General features: G+C 39.6%; 1 protein-coding gene across 1 annotated transcript in view; it reads right to left on the minus strand.

The window, feature by feature from the left end:
- nkain2 (sodium/potassium transporting ATPase interacting 2) overlaps positions 1 to 14,335 on the minus strand; it is a 101,947-nt gene that overhangs the window by 21,778 nt on the left and 65,834 nt on the right. Inside the window, exon 4 of the mRNA XM_014337661.2 lies at positions 7,914 to 8,114. Coding sequence (XP_014193147.1) covers positions 7,914 to 8,114 — 201 coding nt within the window. The remainder of the gene's footprint in view (positions 1 to 7,913; positions 8,115 to 14,335) is intronic.

Below are 14,335 nucleotides of genomic sequence, written 5' to 3' on the forward strand. Positions count from 1 at the left end.
GAATCTTAACGATAGAGCTGTTGTCTATTTGTCTGCTAATCTTGCCTTGTGTTGTGGATGTATTGCTCTTTGATGAGAAATGAATTCATCTCCAATGAGCAAATCCATTACAGCTGTCTGTGGAATTGTACTGAAGATAAATTGTGTTGTGACGAAGATGTCGCATCCATTGGATTAAATCTATTTACGTGCTGATGATGTCCTCTAAAACTTAAACAAATGCTGGGGGAGTTGAGGGTGTGGCGAGGGTGTGGTGTATTATATTTTGTCACCAAGAGCAGGAGTGAAAATTTACAGCTTTAATTAATACTTAATTTGTTTTAAACAAAACAAAAACCAAAAAAAAGAGACACCATCAAGAAAACAGAGATGTGGTTCATCAGGAGAAGGATGACAATATCATGCATACAAGACCAAAAGAACACTGTGTCAGAAGACCACGTTGAAACAAGGAGGATTCTTTGGACTAGGGCTGCCACAAACAATTATTTTGATAGTCGACTAGTCACCGATTATTTATGCGATTAGTCGACTAATCAGATCATCATCCACTGGACGTAAAACTACAGCTTATTGCACCAGCAGCATCTGCTCTTATATAACTATCATTAGCTTACAGCTTTAAGCTTTTAAGGTGCTAACTAAAAATAAAGACAAGATGATAGTTTATTCAATTTTAATGAAATTTGCAGATTGTTTCGGTAAAGTTTAATAAACTCCTTGCTATCTAAAATATAACAGGACACCGGAGTATATTCTCCAGCATCTCACACTTCTGATAATCAGCTGTCTGCTTGACGTTTATTCAGCTGTGTAAAAACTATAACTTTAATCTCAGCCAAACCGATTTACTCAGGAACAAATAAAATACTAAAAAAAAAAAAAAGCCAAACAACAACATTTTTAATTTATCTAAGTGACTCATATATATTTAACCTGAGTCGCGAAAGACGGCGGTGGGTTTGAAAACAATTTGCCGGGAGTCCGGTGTTCTCACGGCGCTAGTGACCTAGCCCCCGGCTAGCTATCGAGCTAGTGGGTAACAGACGTCTCCGAAAACGTCGGAGCGCTTTTGAAAATATGTGGTGTCCTGATAAACTGAGCCGATATTTGAGGTTTACACAGCTACATTCTCGCCTGAAAATATGTTAAACGTTTATTTTGTGACCCAGAAAGAATAATAAGAGTAATATTAAAACTAACTAGCTACCGCCATTGTTGGAAACTAAGCTGGGCCGCGCTATGAATTCTGGGACACAGCTGCTTCTTCTTCTTCGGGGTTTAACGGCAGCTGGCATCCTTGTACATGCAGTGCTGCCATCTTCTGTTTCAGTCCGTTATTACACTCTTAAATCCTGCTATTATTCCTGCGTCTTTTGCGATCTTACAAAGCTTCAAACGACACGTCGACTATTAAATCAGTCGTCGACGATTTTGATAGTCGACGTAATCGTGACTAGTCGACAAATCGTGGCAGCCCTACTTTGGACACATTATGATAAGAGCAGGAATGCAATATAATGATATATTTTGAAAAGGGTGGAGGAAAGAAGGGGAAAGAAACAGAGGTGGAAGGAAAGAAACCATCACTGACGGAATGAAAGGCTGGATGAAGAAAGCAAATGAGCTGCTGCACTGTGTGAGAGACGGGGCATCCTGGAGGACCATGTTCGCCAATACTATTCGGCAAGGCACCTAAAAAGACAAACATTGGGCAAAATGACATCAACGCTCTTACTGGACTTTTGCAGACACGTAACCGCCAACTGTGATTCTACACTCACCGTTTACTCCCTGGACAAGCTGCCATTTTGGTATTATTTCTGTCGGTCATGGGACTTTGTGCAGGGTGACATCATGGTGACAATGTAGGATCAAGTAAATTCGGTTCCAAGCAAACAGGCTGACTCTGGAACAATCCGTGCATGATGTCACACGAGAAACTTCTAAAAAATTTCATGCACAACACGGTGCATGGATAGCAACAAGGTCTTTTCTTAGTTTTTAGAGACCATCTAATTTTCACATTCACATTATTTGCCAGATTTCCTACTGGTATTTGGCTCTAGTAACTCTGTTTCTATTTCTGCATTATGTTTTCACAATTTCCAATATGTTTTTTAGGATTATAGTTTGTTGTTCTTATAAGAAATGTGCAGCACGACCCGTGAATGCAGCTTGACCCTAACATGTCATTGTGTTTGATCCCACTGACAATGTCACATAATTTCCACCTTAAAATAACCTGTAATTCAAAGGATTACTTTCACAAGATGAAGGCTGAGAAAAACTCTACAGCTGTCTGATAGATCATACTGAAACTACTAGTTACAGTCCATTTTCACAGAGCTTTTTTGGGTACCATGCCATGGACCTGCCAAGCGCAGCACTCTGGAACTATTGGGAGCACAAAATATTTAACTGACTGTTGATATTGCGCAGTGTTAACCTAAAAGCAGTGCTGTACCAATCTGATATTCAGTAGACATACTGGTCTGGCAGCAGTGAGCTCTCTAAATCAGGGGTATCAAACATAAGGTGCGGGGGCCAGAATCAGCCCAGCAAAAGCTCCAGTCCGGCCCACTGAATGGCTTTGAACAATGTGAAGGCGGGCATGAATTTTAGACTTTTAACATTATTTATACAGGTTATACAGGTTTGTACAGGTTGTACAGCTTTGCCTACTGATAAAGACCTCAACCATGGTCATTCACACTAAACCAAAGTAATTAGCAACACGTTCTCATCCCAACGCGTAACATACAGACGACTGTGACAAATTGTCGATAGGCATGAGAGCGGGTTGGAATAAATCTATACATGCGTTTTACAATCAACCTAACAAAGCATTATGTACGTTAAATCTGTTCACTTTCAGATCCTGAATTACTTTGGAATACACTATGTGATAGGGTTAAGGTGATGGTTAAGGTTAGGATTAGGGCTGGAATAGACGGCTTAGAGCTTCTGCTCTAAGTGTGTCTTACCGCTGCGAGGAGCTTTCTATTTGATTCAACTGAAAACCGAGAGCGTTTCATAATTATGCGGAAGGGTACCTTTTGCGTTACTATGTGACGCCTAGGGTTGTGACAAATCGTCGGCATGTTACGCGTCGTGAATGATAATGCTGTGTAATTAGGTAACCAATAAACAATTCAGTGAGAGAAAAGTTCTTGTCTTGTGCTATAGAATTTTTTTTATAATTTACAGTGGGTCCACAGATAAACTTTCTTTTTTATAGTTACAGGACAGTCTCAGCAATTAGTTACCAGATTTTTTCCTGTAATTTCACATATTTATTCACTACAATTTACCCCCAAAGACTTGGGCTGACAAATTTCTTTCATTTACTGCAGTAGCATTTATTTATTATGAAAAAATTGAGACATACTGTTGAAATTGTTCAATTTTTTTCTTAAATGAAGATATGTGAGGACTAAATGTCTAGTTAAAGAGTAAAGAGTTAAACTTCTTTACAATGACAGAAAGGGGAGTTTCACTCGTCCACCCCACTTGAACTCAAACTGGGGCTGTATGTGGCCCAAATTCTAAAACATGTTTGACATCCCTGCTCTAAATTGTCTAATAAATAAACAGGATAAATAACTTTTTTAAATCTGGTTTTCTGTGTCATTTATTACATTACTCATAAATGCCAATTCAGTTAGTGTATTTATTTATTACATGTTGGACACGGTTAACAAAGCAGTGTTTTAGTCCATCATAATAATAATAAATGCCCAGTCTCTTTCTCAAAGTGAAGAATAAAGATAAAATCAATTCCCTGGTTTTAAGTGCTCCTGATTTAAGCATATTCTCTGTGCAGAGTTGTAACATGCAAACAAGCCGACATAGCTAATGGTAATTTTCATCAGTCGATTATGTCTCAGAGACAGGGTTACTCAGCTGTGTGTGGGGACCAGGCTATATGCAGCCATTCCTCCCAATCAGAGAAAGAAAACAAAAAACAACAGTAGGTGATTTCACTGATTAGTATCTCCACTTTAGATGAAGTTATGCTAATCACTGAAATTACTTGCAGGCATGCACTTTAGACCACGGAGCCAGCAGACAGCCTCTTAGATAATGTTGTTTAATATAATTATCACTTTGTTTGTGCTATTAGGATGTACAATAGCGCTGAGGGGGAAAAAAAAAACGTAATTAAAGAAGTAACGCTCGTGCATTTCCCCACTGTGCTATCGTCTGGGATTGAAGGCCTACATTTCACTGAGCACGCTCCAGTTCTCCCCGGAGAAGCCTTATGCTCTACGTCAGTACAGCTGATATTCACTCTGTGGAACAAACTGTAAAGGAATTGAAAGTTTAGAAAGCTAATTAGTCCACTCTTCAAAATTAACACAGTAATTCACTGTAAAAGTCAGGCAGCAAACCAATTAACGATTTATCATATACACTTTATGAAATAAATGAACCATGGGACAAAGCCCAACGAGACTGACTGTGGAACGAGTTGTTTTCTTATGAGACAAATATTCTCATCTGTTGTAGGGAAGAAAAAAAACTAAAATAGATTTGCGGTCACAGTTGTTACATCACATGAAGTCAGTAAACTGGAGACGAAAATCCAACTGCTACGAGACACTTAGAAAAGCAAACTAGTCCATCACACACCCAACTAACCACCCAGACAAACAAAAACATGCAGTGTTGAAGAACCTGACAGCTGCAATGCCTCAGTGGCTATTTGTCTTCCTCACACTGTCCAGACTTGTCTACATTTAGATTCCCCCCACCATCGAAACACGAGAGCCTTTAATTCTTGAAAACACAAGCATTACCCCTTTTTGTCAGGTTGTCAGATATTACCTGTTAGTATTGATCCAGCACCATTAACGTTGCTCCAGGATCCAATCACCTGTGGTGTGTAAGTTCAAACTTGACAAGAGCAAATAATGAGATTAACCTGTTCATGTTCATTTTTTGGTGTTTTCTTTAATGAGGTCCTCTGAGCTCTTTTTCAGTCGAATGTCATCCAGTCATCCATGCACACCCCCAATCATTATCACCTTTCAAACATGCTTTGCCACTTAAATAATGTGTCATAAAGTAGGACATTTCAAAACAGGTGAGTTTACAAATGTAATTCAACTCTTTCTGAACTTTTGGCTCATGCTCTTGCCTTTCGTTAATGACTCTTTAATGTTATGGGAGCTTGAGATGCCATAAACATCAAGGAAAAAGATCATAATGATACTCAATAATAATTTGTTTATTAGCAGTAAGAAAGTAAGGAGTAAACTTCACATTGCAAATGTTTCAGTTTGCGTGCTTGATTTAAATATTCTCTGCTTTATAATTTGCCCCTTGAGAAAGATGTTCCTAGAAATCCAACAGAGTCAGTCTGAAAAATCTCTTACGTGTAACCTTGCGCTCTTTTTTTAAATACAGATGATTCTTTTATAACAGTAATTTTCTTTAACGTCAAAACCCAGTTTGCACAAGTGCAATGCATACATAAATCTGGCCCATAGTTTAGTCCCATTTAGATTTTTGCAAAACAATATAGTTCGATTATAAGACACCTTTTTCACAATGTTAGTCACATGTTAGAAAGCCTTTGTGCCAGAAAAGGAAGTAACAATAAATACGAAGCTTTAATGACACCAACAGACCAATGCTGGATTATGTGCCAAGCATCGGTTATTCAGACAATCAACCTGATAACGACCAGTCATTTAGTTTAGGGTGTAATTCAAGCAAACTCTAACCCACACTTAGTCAATTACACCAAACAAGGCTGGCGGTCGCCTGGTGAACCTGTCAGACTGTTGAGTTTGTGCTCATGGAGCATGACAGTGTTTCAACACACCAATTACAGTGAGACAGTGGTACAGCTGTGCGGCGGCTTGGCACTCAGCCACACTATAAGCACCACTATCGATTGTCAGAGAGACACAGAGTAGGCATGAGAAGGGGACAGTCATGCACTGCAAGAGAGCGAGATGCAGAATGAAACCGAAAAGACGGAGAGTCACTCGCTTCCGAAACCTTTTCCCTGTTCTTTGTTGGCGTAATGATGCACGGCCGTGGCATTAAAGCTCTGACTTGTTTATTGTGTGCACTTCCTTATTTGAATGTATGTGTACAAACAGAGCTACAGTACAGAGGAAACTGATATGAGAAGTGGCAGGCCTCCCTCATTCTCGCTTTTTACTTCTCTCTGTATGTTCTCTCTTCTGATCCTCCTAATTATCACAGTTCGACAGTGCAGGAGGGGAAGAAATACTGAGGGCAGAGAGAAACAGAGAGGAAAACTATCACGTTTGCAAAAATGAAATAAAACAGAGAGACAGGCAGAAAATAGAGAGATAGAGGAACGGTTTCTAAAGCAGCTTATCCAGCCTATTCTATGTTAATGAGGGTATGAGTTATTAACTTAATGGAGACTCATTTTAGTCTAAAACAGGTACTAAAAAGGCCCAACCCGCTGCAGCAGACAAAGGAGCTGTCATGGCTGTGGTACACTTTAGAATACGTTCAACTTATAGCCGAATATAATTTGAATAATTGCAATTTTAAAAGCACCGTGTCACATATCCATACACAGACAAAAAAAGTACAAAGCCTAGGATGTAATTGCCGCATATGTTAATACTTACCTGGACATGTACACTAATGCAGAGATAGACACAATTTTTTTCTTTTTAGTCAAATAAAAGAACATTGTTATTATTTATGATCAAAATTTTTTTATTTATGGTTGGAAAAAAGAAAGGCTCGATGTACTTTAATCTAACAACACCCTTAAATATGATGGTTTAACTCATTTTACTTAATTTTCTAAGACAGCGGTCCCTAACCTTTTTTGCGCCACGGTCTGGTTTAATGACAGACAATATTTTCACGGACTGGCTTTTAAGGTGTGGCGGATAAATACAACAAAATAAAATGATACGACCAAGGCAAAAACTGTGGTATTTTGTAAATATAAAAATAAACGCGAATTCACTGTGTAATTGCGTAACTTTATTAGCAGCGTCCTCCTGAAATGCGCCAACAACATTGAGAGTAACATTCTCCTCTCTGCTCGCTATGGTAATGCGTAAATATTTCTTTCAAAATAAGACACCCAACTACAACACGGGAAAAGACTCAGGGAAACCAAGTTAACGATAAAAACCCTGAAAACCATAAAGCCTCAACTCTCGCGGCCTGGTACCAAATGACTCACGAACCGGTACCGGTCCGTGGCCCGGGGGTGGGGACCTCTGTTCTAAGATATACACAAAAAGTTCTTTTGTGGGTTTTTTTGCTTGTGTTAGGAGTTTTTTTGATCACTAGCAGACCTAATCAGCTCTAGCTAGGTCATTCTACCGCTGAAATGACAGAAAAATATTCATAAACTCTTTCCTCTTGTTGCTTGGGTTTGAAAATGTGATAAAAAGACACAAACCCTATTAAAAATATTACATTTACTAGAACTCTATGGAAATAATAATAAGAATGTTGACAAATGCAAAAAGAATGGATGAATCTGCTAGGTAGGACAGGATTAACACACTTTTGAAGAGTTAATGGTGGACAGCTGCATTCATTTAAATCCATTTCCTTATCTCCAAATATTCTTTACCAGTACTGACCAGCTATCACTGGACAGAGCCTTACTGTTCTCGTGGTGCGAAGTTGCAGGTTAAGCATAGGTGAATGCAGCCACCTGTGCATTGAGGCCCACTCAATGCACAGGCATTAGGTTTTTCCTTTGGAGGCTGCCTGATGTTCCCCTCATAATTATGGCAAATTTAGTCGGCTCTAAACTGCTACAGTTGTATCTACAGTACCAGCAGGTCATGACTGCCTTTTAAAGCAATAAACCCCGAGTATGTCTACTACATGCAGGCACTTGAGTTTGAAATTACAGTGCATTGTACTTATTCATCTCAAGTACTTACAGCCAGGAGTATCTGCAGCGAGGAATGAGCCACCTCTATGAACTGAAAATCCATCAGACAGCCAGATATAGATATATATCGGTGGTCCTCGGGTGCCCAGGAGGGAGGAGGGGTGATGGGCGTCACCCTGCATCCTGGGCCATTCTCCATCCACCAGGAGCGGTGCATGGACAGGTTAAATGTCAGGACAAGGTCAGAGTCCTGGCAAACAGAGAGAGACAGACAGAAAGAGGTTGATTACATCCTCAGACAGAACACGAACAAGGAGCAAAGCAGAGGCCGTCTGAATATGTCGCACCCTGAGAGCTAGACAGAAATGTAAGGAGAGAGGTTTGATCTAAGATTTAGATTTAAACTCACCAGCAGCTTTATTAGGTATACCTGTTCAGCTGCTCATTGAGAGACACATGGCAGCACCTCAGTGCATTTAGGCATGTAGGCATGGTAAAGACGACCTGCTGAAGTTTAAACTGAGTGTCAGAGTAGGGTAGAAAGGTGATTTTAAGGGAATTTGAGCGTGGCATGGTTGCAAATGCCAGACGGGCAGACAGTCAGAGTATTTCAGAAGCTGCTGATCTGCTGGGATTTTCCCACACAGCCATCTTTTAGAGATGAGAAAAGGGCAAATTTGGCATAAACAACATGAAAGCGTGGAACCATCCTGCTTCGTAGTGGAAATATTTTCTTCCTGTGCACGAGCTGAGCATCATTTAAACTGGTTTCTTGAACATGACAATGAGTTCAGTGTAATCAAATGATCTCCACAGCCACCAGATCTCAATCTAATAGAGCACCTTTGAGATGTGGTGGAGTGGGAGATTTGCATGATGGATATGCAGCCGGCAAATCTGCAGCAACTGTGTGATGCTATCAAGTAAACATGGATCAAAATCTCAGAGCCATGTTTCTAGCAACTTGTTGTGCCACGAAGAGTTAAGGTAGTCCAATCTGGTGCTAGCAAGGCATACCTAATAAAAAGTCATTCCAGTGATTCTGGGCCTGGATGTGAATTGTGCACATGCAGCTACTGTCATCATTATCACTATGACAATGATGACTTAGAAACTTAACCAGAATCAGAATCAACCTATCAGTAATTAGCATCTGTGATTTTTGCCTTGCTAATCATGGGACGAAGGAATAAATATTCAGTAATACTCACTAAAACACACACACACCCCCCCGCCCCAAAACACACACACACACACACACAAAAAAGTCATTTTTTTATGATCTGAAACTTAAGGTTAGGTTTATGGTAGGGTCACTAGAGCGTTAACTTTACTGTGGGGGTTTATAGCTGCACTGCCAACGTGGCTCCATAAATGTCAGCAACATCATTCACTATACCACTCTGACCCAGATTTAATTATCTTTTCACATACTGCCATGTATTTCCATAAAACTGCAGAAACTCATTTGAGTGGAAGAGCCCTAATGACTGGCGATTCCTTAACTTTTCTTCTAGCATCAGCAGCAGGTTTCTACATCTCCGGATGACTTTCGCTCACAGACCTTTACTGCACTGCCACTTTGATTTAAAACTTTCCAGCTCTAACTGCACCACTGTTGTGTCGTACTTTGTGTTTAGAGTTAAACGGCAACTTACTGTAATGCTAACTTGCAAGATGAGAACACGGTAAGCGTGCTAGCAGCTGACGTCAGCATTTTACCTACCGGTACATAACTGCACAACATCACAAAGCCACTAGCTACAGTCTGATAGCGTGTACTCATATGAGGCAGGATTGCCTTATATCGTACAGATTTGTTAATTACCTAAAACAGAGAAAGCAGCTGTCACACTTTATGTCCAAATAAGCATGAATAGTCCCCTCACTGATGGAACAAACTCTAAACTTTTACATTTTCTGTCCTCGGTCATTTCAGTTCAGCAACGCTGAAACGGGCCCAGTGTGGAGCATCTGTAGAGGCTCCTCGTCATTACATTTTCTAAAAGCCTCAAAGACGCACAATGAATCAGCTATGATTGTCGTCTCGGATTAAACAATGCACATATTAACGACTCCATTTAGCAAGAGGAGGCATAGATCATTAAACAGACAACCATGCGAACCACACGGGCGTCTGTCCATGTGTTATTTCGCCATTAGCCGAATGAGAGGCCCTAATGCTCTTTAAAAGCACCATAAATCTTTATACTAAGATATAGAAAGAAAAAAAAACATCATAAAACCGATTTTCTTGTGTGTGCCACTCAGATTTAGAAAAAAAAATCTATTAGTTTTTGTTGCAAGAAAGTGTGCCTATTGTGGTTTGATGTTACCCAAGAAGAAGATGAAACAAAGTCTACATAGCGTCCTCACAACAGTCCCATAAGTACACTGTCTGCATTTAAAGTCACTTCTATTGAAGCACATAAATCCTTAAAGAGAGCTTTAAATAGAAACCCTGTTCTTACATTACCTGTTTCTACTCCATATATCCCACCTTATCTTGTCCTTGCCTGTCCCTCTTAACCTCCCACCACATCCGCACTTGGCTCTGTCACCTCTTTCTGTACCGTTACTTAATTTTTTCCTGCTCTCTCTTTTTCTCTCTCCATTCATTTATATTGTGATCTCACCCCCCTTCCCCCCTTTTCTCCCCTTCTTATTCTTCTTCTTTCCGTGGCCTCTCTCTATTTCAGCATAATGAGTAAATGCCTCATTAGCGCAGAGCTCTGATTAATGCCATCTCCCCTTGTTGTGCTCCTCTTTTTAATGAGTAAAATCTCTCTAATTTTCTCTCTTGCTCCCTCTCTGCCATCACTCTCCCCGTGCCTGTCACTGCGTCGCCGCAGCTTTCTCTCTGTCTTCTTCTTTTTCACTATATTTCTTCATTCTTCGCACCTCCTCCCTCCCCCCCGTTTCCGTCAATGCTCCTCTCACTCTATACACCTGCTGAAATGCTGGGGAAACAGGTAATAATGATTCCAGCACAGCATCATCCATCAGTACTTTCATAACAGGCATTTTCAAATCACAAGTAATTCTCGTTAAAAGGCTGAATTTGGCAAAATGTTATGAAGACCCGAGAGAATGCGATGCCAACTCTTCTCATTCTGTGAAGGAAGCATTTATGGACATGACAAGAATAATGCGTTAAGATGCTTGGCTAAATTAGTTTGGCTAAATCGCTAACCACTCGGGGAATGAGCAAACAGAAGGAGCTGTGGTGTTTAATTTTAGATAAGGGAAATACATTTTACAAAAAGTAGTTTGGAAAAAGCTTTACTTTTTTTTAGCTTTGATTATAAAATATATGAAATGTTTCCTTTAGAAAACTGATGTTGAGAAAGAAAATGAGTCATGTCTAATTCTAAATGGCATCCTCTCAGACATCGATTTTAGCCGTTAATCTTGCTTGTTATATTCAACAAGGAATATTTAGACACTTTAAGAAAAGTTTTATTTTATTTTATTGTTTTGGACCTTGTGAGAATCTGATGAGAAAATTGATACCATTCCTATATCTGTATGTTAAATATGAGTCTGCAGCAAGGGTGTGGTTAAGGGGGTCCAGGGGCCTGGGGGGTACTGCCCCTGGCCATCAAAATTTCAATGTCCCCCCTGCTGCCTCCCCAAAAAAGAGGTCAGCAGTGAGGTTCTGGAAGTAAAAAATCCCATTAATATTCTCCAAAAGGGCTTTTAATTATGAGCCACATAATTATGTCGACCATCAAAACCATATTTACTATAAGCTATCACGTTATGAATTGATAGTATGCGTGTGACATCAATCACTTTATTCACAGTGCTACAGAAAACAACTACTCTACCTAATCCTGAAATAAAACAGTGACCTCTCTAATTGGTTATGTTGGCTGGTCGCTTTTGTGAAACTCCAGAAACCGCCCGAGCGGTGACTCTAGTCAGGCTCGAAGTGCAATACCACATCCATAACTGAGCTATATTTTAGTACACATAAGGGGCACTGCGTTACTGTACACACACAAACACAAAAAAAAAAATCCAAAGATATTACAACACAGTATTATCATTAACCATAAAAAACACTGATGATAAAAAGGATTCAATCAGAGAAGGGTGGAAGTCGTTCGCTTTGGACTCTGTTTGCAATTCATTATGTGACGAACAGTTCTTTCACCAATAAAAGTAACTACAAATGCTGTCTTGTACTTTTTGTTTTTAAAAAATTTCCATTATTTTATTTATTGACTTTTTTCCCCCAAATCAAATATTTTTCTACTCATGATTCACCCCACAGCTGGTTAGCTTGGTTCAAGGCTACAAACTCTTCATATAAAAGATTTTCTGAAACGTCAGTAGAAAAAAAATGAATGAATAATTCTTTAACTAGTGGACGTCAATTTGAGCTCTACTGTGCTGTAATATTAATGCAATCATGGTTGGAAATGAGAGGGAGGGGGTCTAGCTCTCCTTATACCTCATTGTAAAGTCCATTACTCCATTACATTTTTTTAGTGTATGCTGGTTCTTGTACTGGTTCCTGTAGCCTGAAGGTTAACTAACTTAGCAATGAGCAACAGCTAGCCTAGCTAGTCTGAGCTAAGAAAACCCACCTTACAAAATCTCTAAGTTAATAAATGTTAACAGGAAATATGTATTAGTGAGCTTTAAGTTTTGATATGTATTTTAATATTTCTTTAGAAGGAACCAAGATAACTGTTTTCCCTCAGTTTTACGCGTACATGCTAACCTAAGCTAATCACCTAAAAAAATCAACTATACTAAAGCAAAGCCATTATGAAATTATGTGGTAATACTCCTCCAAAATAAACAAACAAATAAACAAAAAAGAGACTTTTCTGTTTTCTCTTTTTTCTATTGAGCCCTGTTTCAGGATTTTGTGCATGTGTATCACAAAGGTTACAGCATTTCTAATATAGCTCGGCCCCAGACTGGGACTAATAATAAAAAGTGTATTATCCCCTTTGTATTCATCCAGCTGCAGTGAGCTCTCTCAACAAGGCTCCACCACCACAGGAAGAGAAAATGTGACACATTAGAGATTAAGCTCATTTTTCCAAACCCATAAATAATGCAGATATTAAGAGTTGTAGAGTTCACAACCTGTTCAACACACTGGGAGGTGAAAAAGAAAAAAAAGATTACTCCATGTTCACCAGTAGAACACAAAACAATTAAATTGCAGCCTGCACTGGCATTGATGTATTGAACTTGAGGAATGTATTTATCAGTGCACTATTTAACCCAGTAAAAAGATGAAGCTGCAGCTCCAAAATAATCTTGAGATCTGTGTGGTGATGAATGGGCTGTTTGGCTTGCAAGCCTAAACAAAACCCCTGGCTGAAGCTGTATTAATATTTCTAACCCAGTGTGTGTGTCTGTACAAAGCACCATTCCGGCTGTTCTTAGTCTCCCTATATTGTTCCTCCTCTCTTCCTGTCTCTCATCCCCCTCTCTCTCTGGCACACACACATGCAATAGCACATACAGTCTATAATTTCCAGTGTTCTAGTTAAGGATCACGCACTCATGCTCTCAGGTCTTTGTCTCTGACTGTGGGCTAGTGCCGCTTCAATGAACCAGATCTGTTTTTTCCACCACCTTCCTCTCCACCTCTACTTTTCTCCTTCTGCCTCCGCTCTTCACTCCAACCCCCTCCCACACCTTCGGTCTTTCTCAATTTCCCCTCAATTTCCCACCTTCATATTTTCCTTTGTCTTCATCTCCCAAGAGATAAAAAGGGGGGGAGACCATTCAGAGTGGTCGTTCCTCTGATGGTCTTACAGTTAACAGGGGACGAGTGCTGCCATTGTGACATGAAACTACAGAGACTATTTCAACGACTCGAATAACAACACATGCAATCAGGCAAAAATTACATTTTATATTTTTTCACATTTTCAACTAAAAAAAACAAAAGAAAAGGAAGGAAAAGTATAAGCCTTTAAAATGAATTTTGAATACCTTAGAGTCAGTTCTAACCAAAATCGATTTGCTTTTGTTTTTATTCATACAGCATGTTGAATTTCCAGTTTAATAAATGTGCCTTAATCAGTTAATCAGAAAAATATCATATGGCTGGCTGGCTGGATGATGGGCAGAATGAGATGAGGGTGAAAGTAGTAGATTTTTCCCATTTGTACCCCAAGCAATAGTAGATTGTATCACAAATGCAAATATCTCGTCAGACAATCACATGGAAGAAACTTAATACATTTAAGCATGGAGCTGTGGTCAACAGGACATGCTGAAGTTCAAACTGAGCATCAGAATGGGCAAGAAACAAGCCTGGTCTGATGAGTGCATCCCTTTATGACCACAGTGTACCCATCTTCTGATGGCTGCTTCCAGCAGGATAATGTGTCATGTCATAAGGTTCAGATCATCTCAAACTGGTTTCTTGAACATGACACTGAGTTCTCTGCACTCAAATGTCCTCCACAGTCACCAGATCTCAGTCCAACAAAA

Source organism: Haplochromis burtoni, unplaced genomic scaffold (genome assembly GCF_018398535.1).
Source record: "Haplochromis burtoni strain Fernald_Lab_line unplaced genomic scaffold, NCSU_Asbu1 Contig_8, whole genome shotgun sequence".
NCBI lineage: Eukaryota > Metazoa > Chordata > Actinopteri > Cichliformes > Cichlidae > Haplochromis > Haplochromis burtoni.